A 17,929-nucleotide genomic window follows, 5' to 3' on the forward strand; every position below is an offset into this window, starting at 1 on the left:
CACACATGATATGCACTCACCGATAAGTGAATATTAGCCCAGAAGCTCAGAATACCTAAGATACAATTTGCAAAACACATGAAACTAAAAAAAGAAGGAAGACCAATGTGTCGATATTTAGATGCTTCTTAGAATGGGGAACAAAATACCTATGGAAGGCGTGAGAGAGACAAAGTTTTGAGCAGAGACTAAAGGCATGGCCATCCAGAAACTGCCCCACCTGGGGATCCATCACATAACTAACCACCAAACACAGACAGTATTGCAGATGCCAACAAGAACTTGCTGAGAGGAGCCTGATATAGCTGTATCTTGAGAGGTTCTGCCGTTACCTGACTAATACAGAAGTGGATGCTCACAGTCATCCATTAGTTGGAGCACAGGGTCCCAGTGAAGGAGCTAGAGAAAGTGCCCGAGGAGCTGAAGGGGTTTGCAGCCCCTAGGAGGAACAACAATATGAACTATCCAGTAACCCCAGAGCTCCCAGAGACTAAACCACCAATTAAACAAAACACATGGTGGGACTCATGGCTCTAGCTGCATAAGTAGCAGAGGATGGCTTAGCTGCTCATCATTGGGAGGAGAGACCCTTGGTCCTGTGAAGGTTCTATGCCCCAATATAAGGGAATGCCTGGGCCAGGAAGCAGGAGTGTGTGAGTTGGGGAACAGGGAAAGGGAGCAGAGGATAGGGGATTTTTCTGAAGGGAAACAAGCAAAGGAAAATTTGAAATGTAAATAAAAATCATCTTTAAAAAGCATTAAAAAATATTTTTTTAAAAAAAGTGAAAGAACTGTATGAAAAGAAATTCAAGTCTCTGAAGAAAGTAACTGAAGAAGATATCAGAAGACAGAATGATCTCTCCTGCTAAAGGGTAACTACAATCCACTTAGTGAAAAATGGCCATCTTACAAAAAGCAATCTACAGATATAATGCAATCCCCATCTCAATTCAAACACAGCAAAAGACCACAAGCATTAAATGTCATAGAAGGGAAAGTGGGGAATACCCTTGAATACAATGGGGCAAGGGACAGTTTCCTAAGCAGAACATCAATGGATCAGGTTTCAAGATCAACAATTGATAAATGGGACTTAATAAAACTGCCAAGCTTCTGTAAAGCCAAGGATACCATCAATGAGACAAAATGGCAGTCTACAGATTGAGAAAGTATCTTCACAAATAAAGATCTGCAGTGAAGGCACTTGAAGAGCTGATACCTGTCATTCTAGCCAGGATTGCCTTGAATTCAAGGTCACCCTGACATTCTTACTGAGACTGTATCAAAAAACAAAACCAAAACAACCCCTAGAAAGCACAATGACCCAATTGATAATTAGATTGATAATTGAGAACCCACTTAGATATTCTGGTTAAGGAGTCCTCAAGTGGCCAAGGTTTGGAAATTTCTGTGAGTTCAGGCCAGGTAGGCTTATGTAGACAGAATTCATCTCAAAAAAGAAAAAAAAAACATGAATAGATAGATAGATAGAGATAGAGATGGAGATAGAGATAGAGATAGAGATAGAGATAGAGATAGAGATAGAGATAGAGATAGAGATAGAGACAGAGACAGAGATAGAGATAGAGATAGAGATAGAGACAGAGACAGAGACAGAGATAGAGATAGAGATAGAGACAGAGACAGAGACAGAGACAGAGACAGAGACAGAGACAGAGACAGAGACAGAGATAGAGATAGAGATAGAGATATTACTTGAAGTGAGGACAAGGCTAGACTAGGCTGTATGACGACAGATTTACTGATGCACTGGTGAGAGGTTTCTATATTTAGACAGGAGAAATCTTCACTCCAAGTCCCAAGACCCTGTGATTTTCTGGATGCTCCTTGGTAGCCACACCCTCCCAGGCAAAGTCAGTCTCTGATTTAATAATTGACCCTCCACCCACTTGCTCATTTTCAAATCTATACCCAGGAAGAATCTTAGACCAGACTGATAATCAAGAACTGATTTCTTGAGGCCAGGTGATTGTGGCTTTAACCCCAGTACTTGTTAGGCAGAGGCAGACGGAATTCTGAGTTCAATAAAGCCTTGTCTATGAGCCAGTAGAATTCTCCCAAGAAAATGGGAGATGAAGCTGGGACCCAGACCCGTCTATGCCTATACTCAGAGAGTAAAAGCTGACACAGGAAGTGAGATGGGATGATGCACTAGATTTCAACCAAAAGTAAACAGAAGAGACTGGGAAATGCACTTCCTACTCATTAAAGGAAAAATGCACCAAGAGGACTTCTCAGTTGTGAACACCTATGCTTCAAACTCAAGGACACCCACATTCATAAAAGAAACATTCATTAAAAAATAGTTTGAGGCCAGCCTGGACTACATGGAGAGTTCCAGGAAAGCCAGGGCTAACATAGAGAGGATTCGTCTCAAAACAAACAAACAAATCCCCAAGTTTACATCTCACACATTAATCCCGTCACAGCAGAGAAAGGAAGCCAAATTTTAATGAATTTATTGGATAGTGCCTAGACTGAAAGATGTCCTTTTGGGAAAGCAACAAAACTAAAACTGCCTGAAAGTCAAGAGCCCATCAACTAAACCAATCCCCAAAATGAGGTTTTCTGTTCATTAATTAAGTAGCTATTTATGTACTCATTTTTAACTTGTGTTTGGGCAAGGTCTTGATCTGTAGCTAAGGTTGATCTGAAACCCTAATTCCCAGCAAGCCTCCTGCCTCGGCATTCCACTTGATAGAATGACTGTTGTAAACTAACACACCTGGCTCAGTTTTCTTCACGCGTGATGCACACAGTGCTGAGTGTCTATCCCATTGGCATTGCTCTCTTTCCGATACTATGCATAAACACAGAATCTCCTCAAAAATCCTCTGAGGACTTTGTGACAGACGCATTGTCACAACTGTGCATTCTTTCCAGGAATATATAGCTGAGTTGGATGCTCTGTCACTATTCAGCTGTGTTAACTGTCTGCTCAAGAGGGCTGAGGCAGGAGAATTGCTTGTACCTGTTGTTGTGAGGCAGCAGTTCTGGACATGCAGTCTGCAGATGGTGTTGATTGATGTTGAGAGTAGGTGCCTCAGTAGAGAGAGAATCTCATCAAGATGTTAAGCCTTCATTTCCAAAGGAGCAGGGTGCATAGTCTCTCAGAGAAGACTGACACCTAGCTAGTTCACTCTAGTTATTTTGTTCAAACAGCATAAAAGGTTAGTTGGGGATGGGAAACATTCCAGCTACCAAAATTATCTTGCCCTTGCTGCTCATGAGAGCAGGCAACCTGCACAAATCTCAGTCCCTTTTGACCAAGGCTGGAATCAAAAGAAAGAACTCCCAGTTGGCCAGGAGTGTCTTAAGACCAAGATGAGTGTAGTGTGTACCTGCAAGCTCTCAACACCAAGAGCAGATATTCCAAAGAGACAACATTTGTTCAATTTTCAAACAGTCTCATGGCAATTTCTTGATTTTTTTTGATTGACCCAAACATACCAAAGGCTTATGTGTCCTTTAAAACAGTTTCAAACTTGTGTCATTTATACAGATGGTGTTCTTGTCTCCTAGTCAAAAGAGGATGTCTCAGAAGAGTCCACACAGGAAGCTAAAGAATGGATGTCAATAATTTGAGCTGAACTAGGCATGGTCAAATATACCTTTTCTCTCAGCATCTTAAAGACAGAGGCAGGCTTACCTTTGTGAGTTTACGGCTAGACTGGTCTACCCAAAAAGGTCAGAAAAGCCATAACTCCATGGTTAGATCCCATTTCAAAAACAAGATGAAATTGGAGACAAGATGTTGCCTCACACTTATCACAACAAGAGGTAGAAATGGTGTTGTCACATCTTCTGGGCAAATAAACACATTCTTAGTCAAGCACGTCTGTGTGATCCTTTACATTTTGTTGCTCCAGGAGCAGAGACAGGGTAATCTCTGTGTTCAGGGCCAATCTGGTCTGTGTAGAGACTCCCAAACCACTCATGTCTTCAGAGTGATGCTATATCTTTATTAATATTTGTGAGATGACAGGTGGCTCAAGTGTTTAGAGCAGAGACTAATCGTTCAGAGGACTCAACTAAAATTCCCAGCTCCCATATCAGGTACCTCACAACCACCTAAAACTCTAAATCCAGAGGGATCCAACTCTTTTGGCCTCTGGGAAGTTTCATCCACGTGAACATTTGTCATTAAAGACTCACACACACATACACATAATTAAAAATTAGAAAACTTTAAAGTGTGATAAATGAGATTATCACCCCAGCTACTTAATGAATAAGTAAATGAATAAATGTATATATACAGATGTGTGTACTGAAATCAAATTAAAGATTATTTCTAAGCAGTATTTTATTTATGCACAGCAGACCACAGCAATCTGTGATTAAATATTTATAAATGATTTTCATTTTTAAAGTATTTTTTACTTTGTTTTTTTTTTGAGGGGGGGGTCTTCTTTGTTTCTTTCCCTCTGTCTTTCTTTGACAGTTTATTTGGGTAGTGCTGACTGACCTAGAACTTGCTCTGTAGAAAAGGTTGGCCTCCAACTCAGAGATCTTCCTGCCTCTACCTCCCTAGTTAAGTGGAAACTTCTCGTTTCTTTGGAAAGTTAGTTATATCAAATGATGTTTTGCTGGGGTATACAGGTGAAAGGTTGTCTTACTAAAGCAAACATTAGGAAGATTGTTTTCCTGAGGCAGGCCCAGGTGAAAAATGTTTTGCTGGAGCAGACACAGGAAAGAATGTTTACCTGAAGCAGACACAGGTGAAAGGATGCTTTTATATAGCAGAAAAGTAAAGGATACTTGATGAAGGAGTTAATTTAACCCCACAATCAGTGGGAGACCAGCATTGACGTTTGGTTTGGATTGCTCTTCCCCAGGATTTTTCACTAACAGCACCCATGTATTTGTTTGCCTTACATAGCAATGCTGAGGTCAACTTGTGATAATGCCACTATTGAGAGAAATTTGCCAAGAACTGCTCATGAGGTACCTGTGCCAGCTTGATGCTTCTGTGGCCACTCCTGAGACCCGTTGGCAAGCCTGGTGATGTCTTCAGGATTGAACTACAGCTGCAGGTTCCTGCCTAGTGTCTGCCTGCTGAAAGGACTGGAATGAAGCTACTGGTTCCCGTGTCTTGGGCTGTGTTTAGGCTCTCTGTGTGCACAGGCTCTAGACATTATCCATCATAGCTGACCACAGAGTCAGATGCGGTCTGGTAAAGCACTCAGTTACCATATATTCATGCTATAATTTAGTCTCCCCCATCCCAAGGAACCACCAGAAGCCCAGAGTCTCTGATCTGGAATACTGGAGAACTCAGTGTGCCCTGCTGTACTCTGCAACATCCACTCCAGTCGTGACCTTGGCATTCCCATAGCCTGTATACTCAAACCCTGTCCCCACATTAGTCTGGTGTATGGATCTGTGTGCTTTCTTGTATTATAGGTACTTCCAAGTAATGATTTTAAAAATACTTAAATCAGGTAGAATTTTACTCCCATGTCCAAAATCCAAGATAATCCTTGAAGATGACCCTGAGCTTGGAATTCAGTAAGAATGTTTCCTATGCAGTAACATTCAAATTCACTTTTAGTAGAGACAGTGAAACTAATTATGCACTACAATATACTTGAACAGAGCTAGAAAAGCTCAGAGCTAGTCTGCATAGTAATTAGGACAATAGCTGAGTCACACCCAAACACAGAAATACTCAATGGCCTAGGAAATAGGTGGTATTATTCATGAAAGGGTTAGTAGAAGGGAATTCCCCTGGTTCAGGTCTTTTCACTAGGCCCAGAGGAATAGCATAATCATGTATTTAATAAAGAACCCCTGGTGGTGGGTTTAACAATAGACTAGCTTTGTATCAGAGCATTCACCTGGCTCCCGTGTTTAGCTGATCTTAATTAGGACTGTTCCTATTCTCAGTTGTAAACACAGCCTGGCTCCTGCCATCTTTTTATGTATACATTTTCTTTGTTTTGTGTTAAGAAACAGTGTACCTTGGGATGTACTCACCTAGCCTTCTTGTTTTTCTTCTGTATTAAAATCCTGGTGTTTGCTTGGAAAAAAAAAAATTACATTCGGATTCAGCACTCCCTTGTGTCTGTGTCTGTGTCTGTTTGTCAATTCTTGCCAACTCTTTGCCCACCTGTCTGGAACCTTGATTCCCCATGGGTTGAGAGAGGCCGACTGAGCCCAGTCCGTGGCTGTTCTCTCTAGCTGTCTCAAGACCAAACACTCATCAGTCTCAGGATATGGAGCTCCCATAGGAACCGACCCAGATACAACTGACCTTTGTCCCACCAGGTACCAAACCCTGCTCCTTTGAATCTCATTTCCCTTTGGAAAGGTTATTCAGGAGAAGGCAATGTGACCAGACTCTTGTCCTGGCAAAAAGACACTGATGATCTATTAAGGCCCTCAAAAGAGGCAGTACTACTATGGTATGCCCAGCAACACAGGTTCTGCTTTCCACAGATCGAGTCTTCCAAGGACTGACTGAGGAGAATTGCCGCAGATGGACCTCACTTGGGTCCCCGATCCATGCGCAAAACTCGGGTTCCGTTACAGGTGGGCAAGGGGTTGGCAAAAGTGGGGTAACAAACAAATACGGACACAAGGGAATGTGGTACCTGAATGTAATGTCAAATCGAGCATCAGACTTTTTATACAGAAGAAAATAGGGAAGTTACACAAAGCAGAGGAATGCAAACACTGAAGGACTGTCAGGAACCAATTGGGATAGGATACAATGTTAACAACTGGGATCAAAAACAGCTCCACCTAAGGTCCACTTAATCTTAGAAGCCAGGGGCAAGATACCCATGGAAGGAGTTACAGAGACAAAGTTTGGAGCTAAGATGAAAGAATGGACCATCCAGAGAATACCCTACCCGAGGATCCATCCCATAGTCAGCCACCAAACCCAGACAATATTGCACATGCCAGCAAGATTTTGCTGAAAGGACCCTGATATAGCAGTCTCACGTTAGGCTATGCCAGTGCCTGGCAAANACAGAAGTGGANGCTCACAGTCANCTATTGGATGGAACACANGGNCCCNAATGGAGGANCTAGAGAAAGTANCCAAGGAGCTGAAGGGGTCTGCAACCCTATNGGTGGAACAACAATATGAACTAACCAGTACCCCCAGAGCTCGTGTCTCTAGCTGCATATGTAGCAGAAGATGGCCTATTCAGCCATCATTGGGAAGAGAAGCCCCTTGGTCTTGCAAACCGTATATGCCCCAGTACAGGGGAATGCCAGGGCCAAGAAGTGGGAGTAGGTGGGTAGGGGAACAGGGCACAGGGGGAGGGTATAGGGGACTTGCAGGATAGCATTTGAAATGTAAATGAAAAGAATATCTAATAAAAAATTGAAAAAAAAAAGAAAATAGAAGTCCTTGTGGTTGATCTCATTGTGGTTTACCTCAGGATGTGTTTGGTCAGTGCCATATGCTTATAGACAAGAGTGGTCTTTAACTCGGAGATCTACCTGCCTCTGCTTTGCAATTGCTGTGATTAAAGGCATCAAGCTCAAGCACTTGGCTTCAATAAGTAAGTTCTTGACTATCATTCTGGAATAAGATTCTTCCTGAGTAGAGATCTGATCCAAATTATCTACACCATCCAAATCTGAATATGAGCAAGTGGGTGGAGACTCAGTTTTTAAATCAGAGGCCTACTTTGGCTTGGGAGGGTGTGGCCACAAAGGGAGGCTTCAGCTGAAAAGTATATAAAGGGTCATAGCAGGCAGAGAAACTCTCGGGCTCTTGGAGTTTGGAGTCACAGCCTACCTCGGTCTGATTATGGTGATCTGTCAACAGTGTCCAGATCAAGTAAGTCTTTCAGCTCCGTAAGGATACCTCATCTGATGCAACGTAGTCTAGCCTTGACTTCACTTGAAATTTTGATCACATAATTTTTTACTTGCTAGGTTTTCTCTTTCTCTCTCTCTCTCTCTCTCTCTCTCTCTCTCTCTCTCTCTCTCTCTCGTTCTCTCAACATAAGATTGCTTTACGTGTATCCTAGATATTCTATAATTTTTGCCCAGTACTCACTTACTAATTAGTACATACCATGCATGTCATTTTGAGTCTCATTTACCTCACTCAGGATGATATTTTCTAGTTCCATTCATTTGCCTGCAAAATTCATGATATCCTAATTTTAAGTAGCTAAATAGTACTTCACTGTGTAAATAAACTACATTTTCTGTACCCATTTTTAGGTTGAGGGCTATCTAAGTTGTTTCTAGTTCTTTTGCTATTACAAATAAGGTTGCTGTGAATATAGTGGAGCATATTTCTTTGTGGTATTGTTGGGTACCTTCTGGGTATATGCCCAGGAGTGGTATATCTGGTTCTTCAGGTAGAACAGTTTCCAATTTTCTGAGAAACCACCAGATTGATATCCATTATGATTGCACCAGTTTGCAATTTCACCAGCAATGGAGTCATGTTCCCCTTTCTCCACATTCTCACCAGAATGTACGGTCACTTGAGTTTTTGATTTTAGCCATTCTGATTATTGTAAGGTGGAATCTTAAGGTCATTTTGATTTGCATTTCATAATGATTAAGGACTTTGAATATTTTAAGTGCTTCTGGGCCATTTGAGATTCCTCTTTGGTTGAATAAAGGGAAGGATTAAAGAAGCTGAAGAGGAGGATGACCTCAAAGTAAGATCACCTGTCTCAACTAACCTAGACACCTGGCAGCTCCCAGAGACTGAGCAACCCAACCAGGCAGCATACACCGGCTGATCCAAAGGTCCCGGCACATACAGGGTAGAGGAATGCCTTGACTGATTTCAGTGGTTGAAGATGTGCCTTATTCGGTAAAGACTTGAGGCCCTAGAGAAGAGGAATGCCAAGGATGGGGTTTGGGGGAGGAGGGGAGCACCCTCTTGGTGGAAACGGGGCAGGGCGGAGGAACTGGATGAGGAACTGCAGTGGGGGTGAACAATAGCTGGAATGTAAATTTGAAAAAAAAAAAAAAGGATTGCCTGACCTTAAATTCAGAGATTCTCCTACCTCAGCCATGTGAGAACTGCTTAATCAGACTACCAAAATGTGTTATAAATTAGATCTAATTATTAATTGGGTCATTTGGTTTCTGTGGGATTTTTTTTTTAATTTAGTCTGGATTTCATTTTTTAAGACAGTCTCACTAAGAATGTCAGGGTGACCTTGAATTCCAGGCACTCTAGCCTGGAGTGTTAGATGTGAATTACACAAGTGCCTTGATTACTGATCTTTTTGTCACTTTAAGCCTGGCATTCTTTAGTGTGCTTTTAATTCCAGCAACAGGAAGGGGGAAGGAGGCTGTGAGTGTCAAAATACCCAGGAATTATATGTGTCTTTAAATATGCAAAACAAGGGGCTAGAGAGATGACTCAGTGGTTAAGAACACTGAATGCACTTCCAGAAGTACAGGGTTCCATTCCCAGCAACCACATGGTGGCTCACAACCATCTGTATGCCCTCTTGATGCCCTCTTTACGTGGGTCTGAAGACAGGAAGAGTATACTCATATACATGAAATAAATAGATAGATAACTTAATAAATAATGTAAAACAAATAAATACAATACCAAAAAATAAATGGGATTGCATCTGCTCACTGATGAATAGTCACTTATTCTAATGGAACTAAGGATGTCTTCAAACTTGCCAGAAGAAACATATATATATATATATATATATATATATATATATATATATATATATATATATATATACACACACACATATATATATATATATATNTATATATATATATGTGTGTGTGTATGTGTGTGTATATAGTGCATGTGTTTATGTGTATACATATGTGTGTGTGTGTGTGTGTGAATTTAATAGACATTATGACACAATCACGGCCTTGCTTCCTCCTTCCCCCCCATACCCACTCTTAACAGCAACAGGAAGGCAAAGGCTGGATAGTATCTCAGTTTGAAGGCAGCCTAAATTATATAACACATTTCAAAATAGCTGTGGATAATACCATGTCTCAAAGAACAAAAAAAAAACAGATAAACAAAAACAAACAAGAAATTTCTTTCTGATGGTTGATACATGCTCTATTTTTTTTTCAAGGAACCCAGCATGTGTTCAAAATTTCAGGAAGAAGTCATCCTTGTTTTATTAATTGCTCAATGAAAAATGTGAATATCACTTAAAATTAAATTTTCTGCTCCTTTTTCTTACTTTTTCTGTTCTTCCTTTACTTTCTACAGGTCTCAGGCTAGCTGCTCTGGTGCTGTAGAAGTAATCGATTATGACATTGAGCTACTAGTGAGCCTTCTGCCTTCAGCATGTGAATTATAATCTCTTCCACATAGTCTCTTCTTTCTGGATGCTTTAAAGAGTGTTACAGACCATGCCAATGGCTACTGAACGATTACTGAATTTAGTGTTTCTTTCTCACTCTATTTAGCTCTGTATTTTCCAGACCTGAAGCTTAGAATTTTACCAACATATTCTCCAAAAGGCCTGTATGTGTCATAATCAAAGACTGATGTCAATAACTAATGATTGGAATTTCAAAGATGTTATGACTTATTCCATGCAGTGTAGCTAGATAAATAGAAATTGTGGAAAATTTGGAAACTGTTTACTTTGCTTTCTTTGAGGGCCTGGAGAGCTAAACACAGTCTATTCATCATCCAACAACTGACTGAGGCTTCAGAGTTCCTGGTGATCCCTTCCCAATGGAATATATTCACCCCAGCTCTGGCTGCAATAGGATGTGGCTTTTGGGAACTAGGATACGGTGGAGATACTTCACAACACCAGAGACAATTATGGATTTAAAACCAACACAGACCAGTCTAAGCAGTTCTGGATTAGACATGCTATGGTGGCACAGGCTGAGCACCGATGGAACACACATTTAATCTCAGGCCTTGGGAAGTACAGGCAGGCAACTCTCTGTAGGGTCCAGGCCAGTGTGGTCTATAAAGCAAGTTTCAGGACAGTTAAGGATACAGACAGTTCTGTAAAGATATTATCTAAAAGGAGAAAGAAAAAATAGAGGGTGATCAAATTGGTAAACTGAGTTCTAAATCCTTATCAGTAGTAATCTAGCCCTCACACTTCCCTCTGTAGGTAGAAGAGTTTCCTAAATTTCTTGTCATTAATGGTATTTTTTATTCTCTGCTTCCTTAGGATGACTCTTCAGAAGAAGAAACAATTGATGTGTACTCCCCACCCACCCTGATGAAGCTGGCAAGACAGAGGCTACTGAGACAGGAGGCTTTGGCAATTTCTGCTCTCAAGGACCTGCCCAATATGCTGTTCCCAGTGTTTTTTGAGGAGGCCTTCACTGATGGTCATACAAAGATCTTGAAGGCCATGATACCTGAGTGGCCCTTTCCATCCCTTTCTGTAGCAGTGCTGATAGACAACTGCAACCTGGAGACTTTGAAGGCTTTTCTTGAGGGACTAGATATACTGCTTGCACAAAAGGTTCGCTCCAGGTAGGCAAGACTTGTTGGGGTTGGAGGAAGATTCTCTAAGTGGCTGAGAAGGAGCAACTAGAGACAGATAATATTTGCTTGAGTGTGGAACAGAGGCTTCTGATCATCAACTCTTTTTTCACCCCCACAGTCTGGACTATTCTCTTCTGGGTGTAGAGGTTTAGAGGGGTGTAGAGGCTTAGTCTATGTCTCATATCTCTGGGCAAATGATAATATAATACACCGAAAAGAGTAGACACAGCCAATGAGGAATGGGTTTACCTGCATCCCTTAAAGGTGCAAGTGAAATGACATTGGGATTAAGGGGCTTGGAATGAAGATAAATAAGAAAGGACTAAAGATGTCCCTCTTGCAAAGAATGCTATTCATTTATTGAGCATGAGGCTCAGAGTTTGAGTCTAGGCACAGGAAAAAGCAAAGTTTTGGAAGAAACAGCTGAACTGTGACATGTGGAAGAGAATCAGACTGTAAGATCTGTCTTTTCTTACCTTCTGAAAATTATACTCATTTCTCCCACAGTAGGTGCAAACTCAAAGAGATCAACTGGAGGGATACAGGCCATGGTTCCCATGGGATATGGCCTGGATCCCATGAAGTCGAAGGTTTACCAGAGTCCATGAAACAGAAGCATCCTAATTGTGCGGGGAAGGAAGAATTGAAGGTAACAACTGAACTCTCTGTCATGAATGGCAGACTTAATGAATCTGACACATACTTGTTGGAGTGGGTCCAGCAGAGAAAAGATTCCATTCATCTATTCTGTAGGAAGCTGGTAATTCAAAGCTTAACCAAAGCCACAATGACAGAAATCTTCAAAACTGTAAATGCAGACTGTATACAGGAGTTGGAGCTATGTTGTATTTGCCTAGAAGATTTGGCTTTTCTTAACCCCTACCTGAGACAGATGGACAGTCTTCTCGAACTCACACTTGATCACATCACAGATGGCCTCAGTATGGGTGATTCTGAAATGCTTGAGGAAAAAATGATCACATTAGTTTCTCAACTTCCCACATTTCCCTGTCTCCAGAAACTTCATGTAAATGGTGTCTACTTTATATACGGCAACCTGAAAGAATTCCTCAGGTAAGGTAGGACTGAGGTGGGTCAAGTCGTACTCCAGACAAAACACATCTGTTTTAATTTGTTTTGCCTTCATTTGTTTTGTTTTATTTTGTTTTGTTTTTTTGGAAGCAGGCATAAGCATGCCTCTTATTGCTCATGTGTGAAATATTTTGAGTCCAGAAACAGGTTGACTAGATGAGAAATATGCAACACTGTGTTTCACGGTGAAGACAGGATTATGGACCAACTTGGGAGGAGCAAAACCTCTTAGAACTCTTAACAGTAGTACAAAGAAGTTGTTCAATTTTGTTTGGGATAAGTAGTCCTTCCTACATATCCCATATTAAGCTGAAATATCAATTGCTGTAGTTTCCAGCAAGGCACTGAATCATGAATATGTTGATATCTACAGGTCTCAAACTAGAATGGGGTGAGTTGTGTGAGCAGATAATAGAAGGACATGTCCTGGCTGGGGGGTTGACCACAATATACTCTCAGAATGAGTTTGAAAGAAGTGTCATCTGATTAGTTGCCAAACCTATCAACCCTTTTCAACAAAATTTGCCAGAAAGCAATCATTTTTTCTCTCCCCAGGTGCGCGAAGAAGCCATTGGTGTCAGTTTGCATCAGTAACTGTGAACTCTCACAGTCAGACTTGGATTACCTACCCTATTGCCTGAATATTTTGGAGCTCAAATGTCTGAACCTTATTGATATACCTTTATTTCATTTACTCCTTGAGCCTCTTGGGTTTCTCCTTGAAAGTGTTAGACATACCCTGAAATGCTTGATATTGAAGTCATGTGGTATGGGGGAATCTCATTTCAATGCCCTGCTGCCTGCCCTAAGTCAATGTTGTCACCTCACAAATGTCAACTTCTGGGATAATGAACTCTCTCTGCTGTTCCTGAAACAACTTCTACACCACACAGCAAATCTGAGCCAGCTGACCTATGAGCAGTACCCTGCCCCTCTTGAGTGCTATGATGACAGGAGTGTAATAATATCACATAGATTAGAGCAATATTGTCCTGAGCTCCTGGATATACTCAAGGCCAAAAGACAGCCCAAAGAGGTCATCTTTGCTACAACCCAATGTTCTAGGTGTGGTAGATCTTATGTTTATGATCTGAAGACCCAACGTTGTTTTTTTGAAGAATAACTCCTGTAAGGTTGATTGTAGAACAGAGAAATGGAAGCTTAGTATTGGGGTTTGATGAAATCTTAATTGAATTTCCCTCGCTTAAAGGAGCATGGATATGTCAATCACCTAAAGGTCTGAGATACACGATAAAAAGGCAAGATCGTCCTCTGAGCTGGTGAATAAATGTAGCATCTGCAAAAAGTGTCAAGTACTCTTTTCTTCTCTAGGATTATTGTTTGAGTGTGTTACAATAGAGGCACACTTCCACAAGGATATTGTTCTTCTTGTTGACTACATACAATAAATGTGTTGACTTTCTTTTCATAGTTTTTAAGATTTATTTATTTATTACATGTAAGTTCACTGTAGCTGTCTTCAGACACTCCAGAAGACGGCATCAGATCTTGTTACAGATGGTTGTAAGGCAACATGTGGTTGCTGGGATTTGAACTCAGGACCTTTGGGAGAGCAGTCAGTGCTCTTAACCACTAAGACATCTCTCTAGCCCCATGTGTTGACTTTCTGGTTGGATGGTATGTCGCTATCAGAGTACACAGCCTGCCCCATTCCAGCATTTCTGTACCTGTGTCTCGTTTCTTCATTCTTCATCACCAAAATAAGGTCAATCTCAGATTTGAGCAGTTCCTTGCATCCCAGGAACAGGTCTCAGGAATGGGACCCAAAGCAATGGGCTTCACAAAGTGCTTAATATTTTGGAAACAAAATAGTATGTAGTAGTACAGATCAGAAAAACTAAGATATGGAAAATAATAGGATGAGGGGACAGGTTTTTCAGCAGTCAAGAAAAATGAGGACCAAGCGAATACCAAAGCAGGCACATTTCAGAAACAATATCCTTGTATTTAAACTTCACTGGAAGACATAAATTGCAACATATGAACACTCAGAGACCCGATATCAAAATGAGAAGGACATGATGTGACCTTAAGCTATCTAGTCCTTCATACTTCCAGAACAGTTTTTAAATTGACTAATATGAGCTTCACTTAGAGACATATTTCCTAACACTATCCCCTGGTTCCCTGTCACAGGTCCTATGGGATTCTCCCAACCTTCATGTGTAGTGCAGCTTCTTTAAGATATTGAGGTGACTCACAGCAAGCATCTGTGAAGAGGATGTTCTCCATGGAACTTATCAGTCTCCTTACTTTAGTTCATCTCTTTAACATCAATGCTGTCCACTGTGTCTGGACACAATGCCAGGGAGCTTTGCCTCACTCACTTTTTATGGGTCTTATTTTGCTCTGTAGAGTCCCTAGAAAGATGAGATTAAATATGTGCACATCCATGCCAGACTATTTTCCTTTTTCCAAGAAAAAAAAAGTGCCAGTGTTCTTCATGAGATTGTATGAATAGCCTGAGACAATTTAAAACCCTGAATTTTCTCAAGGGATGCCCATACAGAATGAAAGATGTTTCTGGCTAACCCCAGGAATGAAATTTTATGTAGGTACCCTCAGAATGATGCCAAGATATACTCAAACCATGTTCTCAGCACAAAAGAGATCTACGTGTCTCCGAGGGACAAAGGGCAAGGGATAAGAGACAACGGCAGGAGATAGAAGACAAGGAAGAAGAGGAAGGGAACAGGGGAGAGGGTAAAGGATTATTTATCCTTGGGAGCAGGGCAGGAGTAAAGGACTGCCTCTGGATAGAGAATAATACCTAGCTCACAGGCAAAAGACATGTTATGAAAATAAAATTAGCAGTCCCATGTGAGAAAAAAAAGGTATTTTATTCTAATTCAGCTTTATAATTAGGTAAGCCACAGAAGTGTTTGATTGCTGGACTTGAGAGTTGGATGTTAGTAGTGAGACTCAAGAGGAGGAGGTTTCCAAATAAAGGCATAGCAGTTGATTGGGGGCTACCTTTTGATTGGGGGCTACCTTTTGATTGGGGGCTACCTTTTGAGTGTAAACTAATGGTTTTCAGCAGGACACAGTGATGGCAGACAAGGACAAAAGCTGCCAGGACTATGTTTGCCATTCTCAGGCTGGCTAGAGTCCCATCGTTGAGGCAGGAGAATTGTTGAGACTTAGTTTCAAATTAATCTACAGATCAAGACCCTGTATCAAAAGGAAAGACTTATCCAAAAAGAAACAACTTCCCCTAAACAAAATACATAAATAACACCTTGTTCAACTTATTAATACATAACTAAATAACCAAAGATGCCTCAGCGATGGGAAATGATTCAATAAATATAGGCTCTTGACTCTCAGGCTAGTGTGAGTTATTTGAATTCCACAAAGGAAACTCCAACAATGAAGATAATGAAAATAATCACTGGCAACATCAGTTTCCAACAAAAGCAATCAATCAGAAGGCAGATTTTGGTTGGAATACAGAACATAGAGGGAGAGTGGTGAGGTTTTAATGAGTCCAGTTCTCAGTTTTCATGCACATCAGACTATGTTTAAAACCTATAAATAATGTAAATGTGATTTTTGTAAAATTTTTCTGCTTTCATTAGAGAGACAGGTGCAGAGGTGTTTTAGAGAAATAATTTGAAATACTCTAAAATTTTGATTGGTACTTCTTTATAAATCCATGCAAAAAAAGGAAGATATTTTCAATTACAAAACACACATGGATATTTAGGTATAACCTGAATCGAAATAAAAATCTCTGTCAAAAACAGAAGAAAAAAAAAAAGAATGAAAATTGCTCAGATGGATCTGAAACTGATTACAAGCTAGGTGTGGTAGTCCCATTGCTCTTCAGGAAGAAGCATGGAGATTTCAATGGGTTGGGAGCCAGCCTAATCTAAGAAGTGAGTTCTTGCCAGAGCTTCTTTAGTGATATCTTTTCTCAAATGACACTACCACCACCAAAAAAAAAAAAAAAAAAAAAAAAAAAAAGATATAAAAACACTGCATTTACGATCAAAACCAGTGTCTTCAACCAGTTCTTCTTAAGAGACTCTGAATTTGAGCTCTTCTGGCCGTTTCCTGTCTAATAATTCTGACGGGGTATCCCAGTGGAGGAAGGTGATCTACAGGCAGTGAACACTGATAACAAGAAGCTGAACCCAGGACCAGGCCGTAAGTCTCAGCTTCTCTATGCCCAGAGACTTCTCTGATTCTGAAGCAGTGAGACACCTGTCCCTCATGAATCTCCTTTCCAGATCTACCTGCAACCCCCAAACTGCCATCTTATTGGATGCCTTCGTCCTACCAAATAATAAATATATTTTGTTGACTGCATAGATTTCTGATGTTCCCTCAATTAAAAAACAAAATATTTAAGACTTGCTTGAACATCAAGTGCCAATTCATTAAATCCCTGCCCAATGCTGTTTCATTTTATTTAGTTAGTTTCTGCTTGTTTACTTAGTCGTAGATGTATCTTTGAGACACAGTCTTTTTCTATGGCTTAGACTGATTTCAAACACCACCTATGAGGAATCCTCCTACCTCAGCCTTCTTCCTACTAGGATGACAATTTAAAGCCAACACACCAGGCTGAGCTTTATTTGCCTGTGTCCCACCTAATTCTGAATATAAGTCAAGTTAATGGCACCCTATCTTTGAAAATAGGTACATTCAGACCAAATCTTCAGAGAAAAATCTTCAGAAAAAAAATCTTCAGAGAAGCTTGTGGAAAAATCTTGTTACAACTGTGAAATCTGTTCTGAAATATATAATACCGAAGTTGGGAGCTCCGTCAGGCATTGTCTTTGATAGCTACTCAAACGGCTGAGGCAGGAGGATGGCTTGCATCCATTATTGGTAGGCATAGGTTGTCAATATGTAGCAGAGGAAAAAGAGACTGAAAATAAATTACAAACTCAGGGTCACTTTCTCCAGCATTGCATAAACTGGATACCTTTAGATATGCCTGTCATCCCAGAATTCAAGCATTTGTGGCATGAGGATCAGAAATTAAAGCACAACTTTGGCTATCTGGCAAGGTTACAGCCAGACTGGGCTTTCCAATGTAGCCTATCCTTGAACAGGCTGATTCAGATCTATGTTGCCACCGTGAATAAGAACACCTGGGGTGAAGTCTTCCATTCTATTGTGGGCACAGAGCTAAACAAAAAATTCTCAATGGAGGAATACCCAATGGCTGAGAAGCACCTGAAAAAAATGTTCAACATCCTTAATCATCAGGGAAATCCAAATCACAACAACCCTGAGATTCTACCTCACACCAGTCAGAATGGCTAAATCAAAAATTCAGGTGACAGCAGATGCTGGCGAGGATGAGGAGAAAGAGGAACACTCCTCCAT

At 40.7% G+C, this 17,929-nt stretch overlaps 1 protein-coding gene across 2 annotated transcripts; it reads left to right on the top strand.

Moving 5' to 3' along the window:
• The first annotated feature begins 7,753 nt into the window (after window positions 1-7,753).
• Window positions 7,754-14,002, top strand: LOC110323467 (oogenesin-3-like). Of its 2 annotated transcripts, none has more exons than XM_021200701.1 (4): window positions 7,754-7,822; window positions 11,154-11,464; window positions 11,984-12,550; window positions 13,124-13,990. In XM_021200701.1, exons 1-4 carry the CDS (start codon window positions 7,793-7,795, stop codon window positions 13,689-13,691), a joined length of 1,476 nt encoding a protein of 491 aa, XP_021056360.1. In that variant the 5' UTR covers window positions 7,754-7,792; the 3' UTR covers window positions 13,692-13,990. The 2 variants fall into 2 exon arrangements, with proteins under 2 accessions (XP_021056360.1, XP_021056359.1); XM_021200700.1 differs by lacking the exon at window positions 7,754-7,822 and adding an exon at window positions 10,625-10,682 and having other exon boundaries at window positions 13,124-14,002.
• Window positions 14,003-17,929: the final 3,927 nt, after the last annotated feature.

This window comes from Mus pahari, chromosome 6 (assembly GCF_900095145.1).
Source record: "Mus pahari chromosome 6, PAHARI_EIJ_v1.1, whole genome shotgun sequence".
In the NCBI taxonomy this organism is placed as follows: Eukaryota; Metazoa; Chordata; class Mammalia; order Rodentia; family Muridae; genus Mus; species Mus pahari.